This window comes from Lampris incognitus, chromosome 3 (assembly GCF_029633865.1).
Source record: "Lampris incognitus isolate fLamInc1 chromosome 3, fLamInc1.hap2, whole genome shotgun sequence".
Lineage (NCBI taxonomy): Eukaryota > Metazoa > Chordata > Actinopteri > Lampriformes > Lampridae > Lampris > Lampris incognitus.
The window spans coordinates 104626405-104642748 of NC_079213.1; the positions used below are offsets into that span (position 1 = coordinate 104626405).

At 41.7% G+C, this 16344-nt stretch overlaps 1 protein-coding gene across 2 annotated transcripts in view; it reads right to left on the minus strand.

Moving 5' to 3' along the window:
* Positions 1-16344, minus strand: part of slc44a5b (solute carrier family 44 member 5b) — a 103989-nt gene that overhangs the window by 52792 nt on the left and 34853 nt on the right. For both annotated transcript variants that reach the window (XM_056275604.1, XM_056275605.1), the window contains exon 2: positions 4786-4834. In XM_056275604.1, coding sequence (XP_056131579.1) covers positions 4786-4834 — 49 coding nt within the window. The remainder of the gene's footprint in view (positions 1-4785; positions 4835-16344) is intronic.

Here is a 16344-nt window from a genome sequence, read left to right on the forward strand (position 1 = left end):
TGTCCACAATAAACACATTGTATTTGGAGACAATGACATGACTTGTCTGTTTCTTTTGATTATTAGTAGGCCATGATTGAAAAGGGGAATACTGCATTTATGAACGATATAGACAGGACTGTTAATTATCTTGGTTTTGGACAGGTAATTAGAATTTATTGCCCATTTTAACTACATAAAACATATGTTGGGTCCCTAGGCTAAAAATTACCTCCACAAGGTGTCTGGGTGATGAGGCGGTCTATTCCGATGCCTACCAACATGGGGATCGCTGGTTCGAATCCCAGTGTTACCCCCGGCTTGGTCGGGCGTCCATACAGACACAATTGTGTCTGCAGGTGGGAAGCCAGATGTGGGTATGCATCCTGGTCGCTACACTAGCGCATCCTCTGGTCTGGTCAGTCGGGGCGCCTGTTCGGGGGGAGGGGGAACTGGGGGAATAGCATGTTCCTCCTAAACGTTACATCCCCCTGGGGAAATTCCTCACTGTCAGGTGAAAGTGGCTGGCGACTCCACATGTATCAGAGGAGACATGGTAGTCTGCAGCCCTCTCCGGCTTGGCAGAGTGGGTGGAGCAGTGACAGGGATTGCTCAGAAGAGCAGGGTAATTGGCTGGCCACAATTGAAGAGAAAAAAGGAGAACCTCCCCCAAAAAAAAATTACAAAATTACCTCCACAAGTGGGTCATGGCATGAAAGTTTGGGAACCACTGGTCTAGGACAACCAGATGAAGAAGTTGATGATGATGGATAGATTTAAATATTTCTATTTTCCATCTTTTTTTAGGTATGTTTGTGTTGGTTTGAACACAGAGCTGTACTAAATGGGACGCAAGACGAATTTCTGAGCAATCAGAGAATAAAGTCCTATCCTAGACACAAACTGCAAGTAGGTACTTCTTTTTACCGTCTGCACTGTGTGGAACTGTTGCAGATGACAAACCTCTACCTGAAACATCATTATTTGTAGCTGGAGACAGGCTGACTCATCCCTATTCCACCTGGTCATTTTGAGGACCGCTCCATAACCACCAAAACGGATGCTTAATTTCGGCGGCAAGCTTGTGCAAAAAAAAAAACAAGAAGGATCATGGAGTCAGTTCTCTCCCAGTTCTCATTAAGGAGAGGCCTTGGAGCCACAGAGACATCAAAGTATCCTTGATGCCTTTACACAGCTGTAGGAGAGAGACGGGCTGGAGAGGGCCGGGATGAAAAGACTCTGGAGAACTAAGAAATGCCTTCACAAGCAGCCATGAAAACACCACTGAACATAAAAGAGATAAGAACTTATATTATCTCTTAAAATGACCTAATCATCAAGAAACGGCCCTATGGTGGCACCCTTGAGAGGTTTCACTTTATTGCTGTGTAGAAATGTGACCGCCATAATCTTGAAGATGACAGGCTATTTTCAAATGATGAGTTCCTTTCAATAACCACATACATACACTCACTGGCCACTTTATTAGGTACACCTTGCCAGTACCCGGTTGGACCCCCTTTTGCCTTCAGAACTGCCTTAATCCTTCGTGGCATAGATTCAACAAGGTACTGGAAACATTCCTCAGAGAGTTTGGTCCATATTGACATGATAGCATCACGCAGTTGCTGCAGACTTGTCGGCTGCACATCCATGATGCGAATCTCCCGGTCTACCACATCCCAAAGGTGCTCTATTGGATTGAGATCTGGTGACTGTGGAGGCCATTTGAGTACAGTGAACTCATTGTCATGTTCAAGAAACCAGTCTGAGATGATTCGAGCTTTATGACATGGCGCGTTATCCTGCTGGAAGTAGCCATCAGAAGATGGGAACACTGTGGTCATAAAGGGATGGACATGGTCAGCAACAATACTCAGGTAGGCTGTGGCGTTGACACGATGCTCAATCGGTACTAAGGGGCCCAAAGTGTGCCAAGAAAATATCCCCCACACCATTACATCACCACCACCAGCCTGAACCGTTGATACAAGGCAGGATGGATCCATGCTTTCATGTTGTTGATGCCAAATTCTGACCCTACCATCCGAATGTCGCAGCAGAAATCGAGACTCATCAGACCAGGCAACATTTTTCCAATCTTCTATTGTCCAATTTTGGTGAGCCTGTGCGAATTGTAGCCTCAGTTTCCTGTTCTTAGCTGACAGGAGTGGCACCCGGTGTGGTCTTCTGCTGCTGTAGCCCATCTGCCTCAAGGTTCGATGTGTTGTGCGTTCAGAGATGCTCTTCTGCATACCTCAGTTGTAATGAGTGGTTATTTGAGTTACTGTTGCCTTTCTATCAGCTCGAACCAGTCTGGCCATTCTCCTCTGACCTCTGGCATCAACAAGGCATTTTCGCCCACAGAACTGCCACTCACTGGATATTTTCTCTTTTTCGGACCATTCTCTGTAAACCCTAGAGATGGTTGTGCGTGAAAATCCCAGTAGATCAGCAGTTTCTGAAATACTCAGACCAGCCCGTCTGGCACCAACAACCATGCCACGTTCAAAGTCCCTTAAATCACCTTTCTTCCCCATTCTGATGCTCGGTTTGAACTACAGCAGATCGTCTTGACCATGTCTACATGCCTAAATGCATTGAGTTGCTGCCATGTGATTGGCTGATTAGAAATTTGGGTTAACGAGCAGTTGGACAGGTGTGCCTAATAAAGTGGCCGATGAGTGTATGTAAAACTAGTCTGTAAAAAAAGTGTTTATTTCAAAGAGATCATTTGTCAGCTTCGGATTCAAATTTTCTGCTCTTCTTTCAAAAACTGTCTTAACATATTTCAATGTCGAATCATGGTCATTCTGTAGTCGACGTCACTTCTTTTAATCTCATTCTGGGGCCAAACTCTTCATGTCAAACCTATATGAAATGAAACCACAATGCTGAGTGAACGATTCATCTGGGAATTATCTGACTTCAATAACGTGGAAATGTTAAACCAATGCGGTTTGACACATTTCACCAACCTCCGTTGATTTCTTCTCTATGCAGTGTGTAAACTACATGAGTTTTGGGCACACCTGGCTGGCTAATAATGTGTGTCATTGGGCTAACTCCAGCCAACAGCTTGACTAATGGTCATTGATCCATGTGTTGGAGTGTAGAGAGCTACCAGCAGTTGGCCTAGCTCTTTATTAACGCCACATGACAAACGATCAATCCATCAGCGCACAGGAAGAGGGGCACTCGACGACAAGCTTACACAATCAGGAAAAAAATCGATCCTTTTTTACGAAAAACTGAATCTGGAGTCTGAAGTTGGTGACTAGCAACTTTCACAGCTATGGATCTGCATGATATTATAGTCCTGGGTGCTAAATACAGGTATGAAGCCTTGACTTTTTTCCATGCACAACCAAAATGTCACTTTACAAAGCTTAAAGCAGCAGTAGACAACTTTTTTTATTTAATTTATCATAAAGTAAATGTTGATTGCACAGTGTAATAGCTACAGAACAATGACACCATCTGTGTTCAAGATTAGTTCCCAATAAGCCTCGCTTTCTGTCTGCCACCGGGTACGATCTCGCGAGAAAATGAAAGCTCGATGTATGGCACAAAGGAAGTGCATCAATCATTGAGCAACCAAAATAAGGAAGAGGGTAGTGCGTTTGTTTTCCCCACTAGCTATTGGTAGCTATCCCCAGTAGTTGAAATGGCGGATGATGGAGCGACTGAAGTGACAGTGGAAACTACCCAACAAGAGAAAAAGAACCCCGTTGACGGAAGAGGCAATGAAGGCGAAGCGGGAGAGTGATAGAAACAGACGTAAAACAAGAGTGAACCTCGGTCGAGAACTCCGGTGTTGTATCAAACTCTGTTTCCCCATCGAGATGTGTTTCCCCCCAGTCAGATGAAAGCATTCACATGGAAACAGGTTAGCTATTGGTTATGATTAGGTTAAGGTAAGTGTTAGGTTAAACTTGGGGTTAGGTTGAAGTTAGGTTAGGTTAGGTTTAGGGTTATGTTGAGGTTAGGTTAAGGTTAATCAAACTTCCCGGTGTTGCATCGAACACTGACTAGGGGGAAATAGATCCCGATGGGGAAATGGAGTTCGATACAACACCCAGGACTTGAGAGGGTTCCAAGCCAGTTAGCACTATTTCTACTTGATCAGTAAGTAACACAAGCTGCCTACTTATTAATACTACCGGATGTTTTACTCTGCCTTTATCATAGCACTGAGATCAGGGTTTCTAGTTCATAACTGGGATTCTTACGGTTGTTTCTTGCTTAGGACAGTAGCCAAGCTGCTAATAAATGGAAAGCGATCCAGTTGTCTTTGCAACAGCGGCGCAAACAACACTCCCACTTGGAAATATGGGTGGGGGAGGCGGGGGGGTTGTCTGCAACCTCTTTAACTCCTGAGATCATGCGGAATGAAGTATATGGTGCAGAAATGTGCATGTGAAGCATGGCATCATATGAGGCGGCATGATCTCAGGAGGTTAAATTAGAAAGTTGGTGTTTACAACTGGAAGCATCCCCAACATTCAAACTGCAGATGAAACCATTACATTTTTTTGCTTCTCAAACACAATTAAACTAACAAGTATCATATTGTCTCTGTTTCCTTTGCCAAGGAAAAGTGGAAGATTTTAATGTATGATCTGCCATGATGACAAAATGTTTCTACAGGGTGTCTCAGCATACACAGTCACATTTTGACTTTCATCAGTGCGTGAAGATGAAAACGGCAAATGTAAAATTATGCAAAAATCTCACACAGTAACATGTGCCTTCATACAACCCAATCTTTAATAAGTGTTTTGTGGCATTGAGTGTGAACAGTACCTGTTATGGACCGGTCCTCTGAAAGTTGGGTCAAACTTCCGTGGCTCACCTACAAAACAATCACAACATGGTTGGTTAGTGTTAACCAGTATTCACTCAATGTAATGACAGAGACAGACATAAATAAGTAAATACTGGTTCATTTTTGTTGTTTCACCTCCTTTCTAACAATTACTGCAATGGCTGTGTCAAATGTCACTCTTAATTCCTATTATGTTCGTGATTAGCGATTATGATTTTTGTTTAGTTTTATGCACAACACTTTTATACGTGAATCATTTTTCTCATCAGGAATTCTGCTTATTTCCTCAGTCATTGTTCATTTTGTTTTCATTCTGCTGTAATGTACTTATTTATATTTGATTTAAAAAGTGCAATACAAAAGAAGATTGTTAGTTTCATTTTACTTGAAAATGTGTGTAGTTGATGAGCCTAAACAACACTGTTTTTGCTGCTGACTCTCAAAGATCTGATAAGAAAACCAAACATGCTGCGTTAGCAGACATTATGCTGTGCCCATCTTACAGTTTTTATTGGTATTTCTGCTTTACATGACGGTGTAGTTGAGAACATCGGGCAGCAAGCAGAGAGAAAAGACTTTGAAGTTATGAAAAAAGTAAAAAAGAAAAAAGAAAGCCCACAGCCCAATTTTAACCCACGTCGAGCGCTGGCACGTGGCTGGCACATCTTAACTCACCACTCCTGAAAGCTGATCAGGGCAAACTAAGTGGGTCATTTCCCAGCACCGGTTTACCAGCAGCAGCAGGCTGAAGAAGTTTGAGTTTACCCAGATACAGTTGTGAAAATGAAAACAATGCTGCCGAGTAGGAATAAATCATTCCAACAGGTTATAAAAGGAAGGAGTTTATCTGGGTCACAGTGAGGAGCCTCTGCTTGACCCTGCAATGTAAATACTTAACTACAGTTGCAAGCTCTAGAGGCACCACAGCGACCCAAACCCTACGAGTGGTGCATGTGTGCACGACGACATATCTCACACACATACATACAGAAACACACACATACATCTACACACATCCACATGTTTGCATGCATGAGTTGCTCCAGCTTGGGTGGCTGAGAGCCCCTTTGTGCGTATGCTGTTGAGATGGCATATGAAGCATTCCTGGGAACATATTACTCATCGCACATGGAGCATCATGTTTTCCAGCAGTTGGGGTGGACTAAGGGGCAGTGTGAGGGGGCCTATCTGCCATCTGCCCATTTTCATCAACCTGGTCCACTCCAAATGTGAGGAATGAGTTGAATATATTACGTACTTGGATTTCTCACCATGCTCAAAAACCTCTATTTCCCTTAAGGCCAGACTTGATCGCACTGGTAGATTGTATAAACTCTAGATAAGCACTTCAGTGGGAGGATGGTTTTAACATCCAACAAGATAGAATTTTACGCTTAAATGCCAAAATTTCACTGATTTCCATGTATGAGTGAGTATTCATTAGGAGGACAATTTCTAGTTAGTTATACTATGAAAAAGGCCTTCACTGGCGCTCTGACAACTGGATGCCTATGACTTCACAAACTCCCCTGGTGACCTGTATAATTAGCTACAATCACATGGATAATCATAAATCTATCTGGCATGTATGAGCTCACGCGACCCCTTTGGGTGTCTGTACTCTGCTGGTTATATGGGTTCCTCAACATATAAAGCAGAACCCTCTTTAATGGCTACTTTTATACAGTACATAGACACTAACAGGACCTTTTCCTTTTCCACTTTTCTGCCTAAGGGATAAGTGAGGAACACATAAAGCTTATAAGCACATGCAAAGCAATGCACGGACATTTCATAAGCAGGTCAAACTCAAATTCAAGTTCAAGTTCACTTTACTGTCATAAAAAGTACCATGTAAGGACACAAAAAGAACCTTCCAAATACAATAAACTGCTTATGTCCTGCCTCTCTCAGCCCTTAAAACTATCTATATAAGGAAACAATAAAAACAATAAATAAGAAATCAGAAATCCCACGAAATAATAAATCAATGAAAGTTATGTAAGGTGCCTACTGTTCATTATTCTGACTGCCTGGGGGTAAAAAACTGTCTTTGAGGCGGCTGGTCCAAGCTCTGATGTTCTGTACACATTGTCCTGAGGGAAGGGGTGAGAACAGACTACGTGGTGGGTGGCTAGTGTCCTCCATGATACTTGGGGCCTTCCTTCTGTGATGGGTGGTGTAAATGTCCTGAAGCTGTGGCAGTGCTTTTCCTACGATTTCTGAAGCCTTTTTTACTATCCTTCTCCTTTACTATCCTTTCAGTCAGGTTGCCAAACCACACGAGTATGCTTTCAGTAAGGATGCTCTCTATGACAGTCTGACAGAAACTGACCAGATTTCTTGTGGACATTCTGCATTTTTTAATGCATCTCAGAAAATAGTCTCTGTTGTGTCTTAATGAAACAACTGGTGTTTAGAGACCAGGAGAGGGAGTCTGAGATCTGAATACCTAAAAAGCTGAAGTTCTTGACAATTCCAACAGGGACACCATTGATGTTAACTGGTGTCTGAACCGTTTAGGACTTCCTAAAACCAACAATTATCTCCTTTGTTTTCTCAACATGTAGGGACAGGTTGTTAGCTTGACAACATATGGATAGATCCCTCGCCTCCTTCATACAGGCACTTGCATTGTTGTAATTTATCAGTCCAATTAATGTGGTGTCACCTACGAATGTCACAATGCTGTTATGATTTTTACAACACAGTCATGTGTGAACATACTGTAGAGGTAATGTAGGGTAACCGATTCTGTTATTAATGGTCCCTCCACTTCTTTTTCTGAACCCGATTTTGAGTTGTCTGAAAAATTTCTCATTCATTTTGTAAATAAGATGGAGAATATCTGGTCCCAAATCCAGCCTGACTCTTGCATTCTTTCCATCCGGCATTTTAATTCTGTCTCTTTTATCCCGTTTCAACCCATTACAATTTCAGTGTAAGAGAGTACAGTCTCCCAATATGAACTCCTCCTCCTTAGTGTTTTTAACAGTTTTCAGTCTGGTTTTAGAGCACTCCATAGTACCAAGTAACATTGAAGCTATGCGACAGAAGACGCAAAGTCAAGACTCTGAAGTACAGCTCTGAAGAATGCAAGAAGGAATACAGAAAATGTAACAGAGAAATGAAAGCTGCGATGAAGAAAGATAAGGAGGAATGGATTGAAGAAGAATGTCGAAGTATTGATAACAACCGGAGGCACAACAACACTAAAATGGCTTTCCAAACAGTGAAGAAATTAACTACAGAACAAAACGTAAAGACATAGCTATTAATGATGCAAATGGAGAACTGATCTCAGACAAAAAAGCTATTAGAAAGAGGTGGGAAGTATACTGCAGTGATCTTTGCAATTGTGACCTCAATGAAAATCAGGAAGTATACAACCAACTGACAGTTAATGAGAACAAAGGCACAGAAGACGAAGATCACATCTTAAGATGCGAAGTTGAAGAAGTCATCAAACATCTGAAAAATGACAAAGCACCAGGAGCAGACAATATACCAGTGGAACTAATAAAAAAATGGCGGCGACAAAGTTATAGACATCTTACTTAGCATCCGCAACTAAATTTATAGCCTGAAGAAATGGCGTATGCAGTGGACTACTTCGGTACTCATTCCAGTGCCAAAGAAAGGAAGCTTGAAATTATGCAGCAACTACAGGGCCATTAGTCTAATCAGCCATGCGAGCAAGGTAATACTCAGGATCATTCTCAGGAGAATCACACCACAAGTTGAGCAGATTCTTGTTGAAGAACAAGCTGGTTTCAGGTCTGCAAGAAGCACAACCGAGCAAATTTTCAATTTGAGGGTTCTTTGTGAGAAATGTATAGAACATCAACAAGAAGTCCATCACAACTTTATTGATTTTAAGAAAGCATTCGACAGAGTGTGGCAACTGGCTCTGTGGAAAATCATGAGAAAACATAACATCAAAGAACACTTTGTCCAAGTTATTGAAGCTCTTTATAAAGATTTGAAAAGTGCAGTGCTAGTAGTGGACAGCACACTCAGCAACTGGTTCACTACAAAAGTAGGATTGAGATAAGGTTGTTTATTGTCACCATGCCTTTTCAATGTATTCCTTGAAGGGATCGTCACCAAAGCTATGGAGGGTTTTGAACCAACTCTCACAATCGGTGGAAGAAAACTCACCAACCTTCGCTTTGCAGATGACATAGATCTAATCGCCAGCAACAGGGAAGAACTAGCTGAAATAACCAGAAGACTGGACAAGGCGGCTAAGGACATGGGTATGTTGATCAGTACTCAAAAAAGCAAAATCATGATAACAAAAGATCCCCCGAGGAGGGGGACTGAAGAGATTGAAGAGCAGAACACAGAAATCATTGTTGGCAGCGAAAAACTTGAGGAAGTCACGTCTTTCAAATAACTCGGATCTGTGATTAACGAAGACAGAAGATCGGAAAAATAAATTGGGAGCAGAGTCGCCATCGCAACAAGCGCAATGACCAAGCTCAACATGATCTGGAAAGATAAAAACCTTGGACTGAAGTAAAAAATGTAACTGCTCTGCACCATCATAATAGCAACTCTTCTATACGGTGCCTTTGAACTTCTATAAGCTTCTATAGGCTTCTATAAGCCTTTGAACTTAGAGCTTATAGAATAATGCTGCAAATCCCATACACAGCACATGGCACCAACATTGAGGTGCTGAACAGAGTTAAGGAAGCTATTGGTCACCATGATAATTTACTGACAATGGTAAAAAAAGGGAATTAAACTGGTTTGGGCATGTTTGCCGAACGGAAAGGACACTTGCAAAGGACATCCTGCAAGGCCTGGTAGAAGGGACTAGGAAGAGAGGGCGACTGAGAAAAACCTGGGTAAACAACATTGGCAAATGGCTACAGATGAGCATAGTGCAGGTGGGGAGAGATGTGATGGATAGAGAACCGTGGAAGAGACTTGTTGAGGCGCCAGCTGTGCTCCTACGACCTCCACAGGTTATAGAACTGATGATGATGATGATGATAGTACCGAGACAGCTCTTGTTAAGGTTACTAATGACTAAATGCTGACTGCAGACAGAGGTGACTGCTCCATTTTAGTTCCTTTAGACTTAAGAGCTGCCTTTGACAGTCAATCACAGTGTCCTCTTACATCACTTGGGGACTTGGGTAGGCATCAAGGGCTTGGCTCTTACTTTATTATGCTCATACCTCTCCAACAGAACTTTTTCTGCTGTTCTGAGTAACTACTTCCTCGATGGCTCAGTTGACTTGTAGTGTCCCTCAAAGCTCAGTTCTTGGCCCCCTTCTGTTTTCTATATACATGTTGCCTCTTGGCCAGGTTATTCAAAATCATGATGTAACTATTACAAACTGTTCTCTTCTCTCACATATCTTTTCTCTCTGAATGATGTCTTCTCCTTTTTCTTCTCCTGTGTATGTGAGTGGTGTGATGTCTTGATGTGTGCTCAATAATCAAGGTAAGAAAATCGAAGAAAGTTGAATCAGTTCATCGGACTATAACGTTTATTGACAGAAACATTTCATCACTCATCTAAGTGACATCTTAAGTCTAAACTGTGGTGTGATGTGAGTCTACCCTGTGTGCACATGTAGTCTGTCCTCATCCCAGGTCTCCATGTTGATGGTAGTCACCACCTGGGCACTGCTTGGCATCCTCCTCATCCCATTTCTTATATATCTTATAAATCCATATAATTTTGTCATCCTGTTTCAATGTTATATCCTTCTCTCACTCCGATGTGTGACTGTTTCTTCTTGTCTCTTTTCCCACATATGTGAATGGTGTGATGCGAGTCTCCCCTGTGTGCAAGTGTAGTCTGTCCTTCTGTCAGGTCTACATTGTGATGGTGGTCCTGTGGCTCAGGCCCTAGGCTGTTCTGGTGACATCTGGACACTGCTTGGCATCCTCCTCATGATATTCTTCATATATCTTATAATTCCATTATAACTCTGTTATCCTCTTTCAATGTTGTATTCTGTAAATTATGTTTTATTCTGTACACACAACATCCATTGCACGTATCTCCATCTTGGGAGCAACAGACAGATGTGCAGACTCCTCTGTTGCTCTCCCTGAGCTTTCTTCCTATTTTTTTCCCCGTTAAAAGTTTTTTTTTTTTTTTTTAGGAAGTTGCTCCTTCTCCAATCAGAGGATCTAAGGACAGGATGTTGTATTGCTGTAAAACCCACTGAAACAAATTTGTATTTGTGATAATGGGCTATACAAATAAAATTGACTTTACTTTTACCATTTTTACGCTGACAACACTCAGTTATACATGCCAGTAATACGGCACAGATCCTAGCAGCCTAGCAAATCTCACAACTTACCTCTCTGATATTAAATCCTGGATGTCCCAAAATGTTCCTAAATTTAATTACGATAAGTCTGAGGTTATTCTGTTCGGTCCCCCAAATTCCATCAGCCCTTTTGGTACTAATCTTGGTGGTTTGTCCAATAGTATTAAGCAGGCTGCCAATCTAGGGGTAATATGCGATGCTAGCTTCTGTTTTAATAATCAAGTAAAAAATGCTGTTCAGTCATGTTTCTTACAGCTCAAGATAATCTCTAAAATTAGGTAATTTTTATCAATTCTTGAGCAACAAAAATCTGTACACGCCTTTATCTATTCTCAGCTTGATTACTGCTATGCACTTTACTCAGGTATCAGCCAGCGCTCCCTCCATACAAAAAGCCACTGCTCAATTCATTACCGGGACAAAGAGCCATGATCACATCACCCCTGTGTTTGCCTCCTTACACTGGCTCTCTGTTAGATTTCAAATTAATTTTAAAATTTTATTGCCCACTTTTAAGGCCTTACACAGTCTGGGAGTCCCCATCTGGGATGGGGACTCTTCCTTTCAAGACCAAAAAACCCTGCAAGAGTGGTACAGTTGGCTGAGTGCACCACCGGGTCCACACTCACCCCCCTACAGGACTTACACACCAGGCAGTGCAGGACCAGGGCTAGAAGGATTATTATGTATTATCTCAATAATGGACTGCTTCAGGAGCTACGGTCAGGTAGACACTTCCACAGCAACAAGGCCAACACAGAGATTCAGAAGGAGTATCTTCCCCAGGCCATAAGGACACAAAATTCAACATAACAATTATATTTGTAACACTACTACCACTTTTCCTTGGATACTTCAGACTTTACTTATTCAGACTATCTGCACACTTGTATTTGTATAGTAACTGCACATTGTACATAGATATTTATCGGGATATACCTTCTGTCGCTTTTTTTAACTTTTTAAAATTTTATTGTATTTTATTTTATTCTCATTTTACTGTCCCATTTCTTTTTTGTTCTACAGTTTCAGTTTAAAAAAAAACATTTCACTGCTTATTGTACTTGTATGTGACAATTAAACCTTTGAATCTTACAAAAATGGACGGAAATGGCAAAATTTGACGAAACGTCCTCAATATCGTAAAATTAGGGTGGTTTTTACTTTTGTCAATAGAGTTAAATGGGCGATGGAAACACATCTGTCAAATAAAAAATGAAATTTGAATTGAATTTCATCTTATGATTTTTTTTGCAACTTCAGAAAGGTACGCTTAAAATTTGCTTGACAATGGCATGGAAAATATCGCTAGTGTCTGTTTTGCTGTGCTATGACGGAATGACTTCTAAAGGTAATTTGCTTGTAGACTTTGTTGCAGGAAGTAGCATAGTAGGAAATACATATATAAACAACTGCAAATGACCACTCAAATTCGGGTATGAGAAAAATGCTGTAGCATCATGTTAGCTTTGGCTGAATCATGGAATGTTTATTTTGTGCACTGAATGAGGATTTTAGGTTTGCCCCCCCATTAGTCACATTGAACTGTAGATGGCAAGCTGGAGCTGGTTGTCCACTATGAAGAAAAGGATGGATGAGCACAAAAATGAAACCTATACATATGTACTACATAAGCAGTGGCTATAAAATAGGGATTCATCCAAACTATTTCTTTCAGTTGCCACCAACAAATTAAATAGTCCCTCTCAGAGCAGTCAGTTTTTGAAATGATGGCCCATGGGTTGTTGGTCCACCATTGTACCTTTAGGCTGTCTTGCCACCACAGAACAGTATTGGTGGTCAGGAGTGCCCTTACTGTCAGATAAGCGAGAGAAGGTCACCAATTCAAAACAGAAGGCCACCTGGGAAATCACAGGCAAGGAAAGTGATCGAGTGATGCTCTCCCCCTGAAAAACACCCTCTGATGTGCCCTTGTGCTCAGCTGCCAACAGCAGAAAACGTGTCCGGATAGGCGGGTCCCAGGTGCATCTGTTCCTAACGGCATGAATGTAAAGCAGTGCAGAGAATGCATGCTCAGCAAACAGGAAAAGGTTAGAAAAAAGGCTCAACAATATGACATAGGTACTTCAGTGAAGCTGTTCTCCCCTTCAACACACACGCATGCATGCACACACATATTCAAACCAAGTGTCGGCCATTTTAGTCTACTTGTATTACAGATCCATTTAGTACTGCATTCTGAAAACACTTTTGTAAACTATAAACTAGCATTATTCTTGTTACACCTTGTAACTGTGAGTGATGTCCTTATTAACCATAATTGAGCTAAGCTTACATCAAGTTTTACTGACTGCCAAACACGTTTTACACATGGTTTAATTTGGTGTGGTTCTCACATAAAACAACCCCCAGGGACATAGTGCAACATTCTTGAAGTAGAAAGTAGAAGAGTGAATAAAAATATCTTAAAAAAAAGAAAAGAAGAGTATTTATGAGTGTAAGGGTATCTCTATGTACAGGAATACCAAGTTGGCAAGGAGGTAAAGTGACTCGGGCAAAAATAAGTCTATCATAAGATAGTATCACCTCCATGGCTGTGTTTTTCTTCAGCACTGATCGGCTGCTGGGTTATGCAGATATTGTTAAAATAATGGAAAGGGATTAGCACATGAATTACCAATTACCAGTTCTGATCACAGATGATTTGCATGCAGACATCCATGCTTAATGACCGACAGCTGTTGTGCTGCAACTGTGAGCATGTGTATAATCATCCGGTCAACTAAATTCAGTCATTCATTTATTCTCTGAAGATGCCTCATTCCAGTTAGAAATTGTGGCATGTGGAGTCTATCCCAGAGGGCTAAAGACAAGCTGGTAGGTCACCAGTCCATCACAGAGCCCTTGTTACAAACAATCTCCAATATACTACTTAAATATGGCTATGGTCATTTCAGATTCTCAGATTCACCTGACTACCATGTCTTCGGACCGTGGAAGGAAACCAGAGCACCCTAGGGACAAAACTGCAAATATGCAAGTTCAAGTTCCAAATTATTATCTTGTATATGGAATACAATGAAATTCTTGTGCTCTGGCTCTCTCTGCCTTAACACAAGGGACACAGGGACAAAGGACACAAGAACACACCATTCCTACACCAGACCTACATAGACAGAATTCATACATTATATACATAATATAGAAAGTACACAATAACACAACAATGTAAGGTACATATGGGTGCATCAGCTGTTCAGCAACCTGACTGCCTGTGGAAAGAAATTATTACTGAGATGGATGGTGTGTTATTTGATGCTCCGGTAACTTTTTTTAGATGGAAGGAGCTAGAGCACAACATTAGTGGAGTGGCTGGTGTCCTTAGTGATGTTTTGGGCTTTCCTTTTGCAGCGAGTGGTGTAAACATTATGAAGTTGTCGTAGTTCCATGCCAAAGATTTTGCTGCTATCTTTACAGTCCTTTAAAGCAGTCTGCAGCCTGAGCAGTCAGGCTGCCAAACCACACTGTGATACAGCCTGTCCAGACACTCTCGATGGTACTGCGATACAAGTTCATAAGAGTTTTGGTATGAGTACCAAAACTCTCGAGATGCCTCTACAGCCTCTGCTGGGCCTTCTTCAGGATGCAATTGGGTGTTGAGAGACCATGTGAGGGTGGGTGTCTGTGATATGTGAACTGAGAAATATAAAGCACACAATTTCAACAGATGCCCAATTGATGGAAATAGGAATGTGATTTTCTCTGATCATTCTAAAGTCAACAATGATTTTGTTCGTCTTATTGACATTTAGAGAGAGGTTGTTTTCATGGCACCATATGATTAAATCTTCCACTTCCCTCCTATGGGCCCTCTCATCACTGTCGCATATTAGTCCAATCACTGTGGTGTCATCTGCGAATTTAATGATGCTGTTGTTGTCATATTTGGCAACACAGTCATGTGTAAACAGACTGTACAATAGGGGACTGAGACAGCAGTCCTGAGGCACGCGGGTCCTAAGAACTAATGTAGATGAGCACGATTTACCTATTCTCACAGTCTAGGGCCTGTCTGTCAGGAAATCAAAGAGCCAATTACTGATAGAGTTGCCCAGACCAAGACCTCTGAGTTTCAACACCAGTTTGGATGGTACAATTGTTTTAAAAGCAGAGCTGTAATCAATAAACAACATTCTGACATAGGTATTTTCTTTTCAAGGTGTACTATAACAGTATGCAGAGCAAGTGAGATAGTGTCATCTACAGATCTGTTGAAATAGTAGGTAAACTGTATTGGGTCAAGGGTAACAGGGAAGTTACATTTTATATATGATATAACCAATCTTTCGAGATACTTCATAATAACAGAGGTCAAAGCAACAGGTCTGTAATCATTAAGGCAAGAGCTTTAAGTGTTTTCTTAGGTACAAGGCACAATGTTGGTTTTCTTAAAACACAGTGGAACCACACACAATGACAGGGACAGGTTACAGATATCAGTAAAAACCTGAGATAGCTGAGTGTAACAGGTTTTGAGGACAAGGGAAGGGATTCCATCTGGGCAAACTCCAAAAAACAAGGTTGAGAACTGACCCTAGGCAACTCCTGCTGAGAGGCAACAATGCTACTGACTAAAACATGCCATTCTGCTGGATCAAAATTTCTTTCATGATATTTCAGCTTCATGAGACATATGGGAGATGGAGGAATACAGGTTCAGGATTGACTTTTCATTATACATTTATTTCTAGTTTTTCCCCTTATCCCACCCGATTAACCCAATGGCATATGGCCGGAACTCTTGTTGAATAACTCCCCCAGCTCACGTTTCCACAGGAAGGAGATAGTCGTAACACCAGCTTCCTTCAAAATCGTGTCAGCTGCTCTCGCTATTTTACATGCTGAAGCCTCGCATGGATTGCATTACCTTCAGGCCGCGAAGGAGACGTAGGGAGAATGCATTTGGTTGCTTGGCTGCAGGTGCCCGAACACTACACCAATCTACACCCACTATCCCTTGGGTAAGGGCGGCCTAATGAATGCCTTACCCCGTGGACGCTCTGGCCGTGACCGGTTATGGTGAGTCTGGGATGCGAACCTCCCAGCCACATGATGAGCAGATTGCAACGGCGGTTTATTCTGCTCGGCCATCAGAACGGCCAGGTTCAGGATTGACTTTTCATTATACATTTATTTCTAGTTTTTCCCCTTATCCCACCCGATTAACCCAATGGCATATGGCCGGAACTCTTGTTGAATAACTCCCCCAGC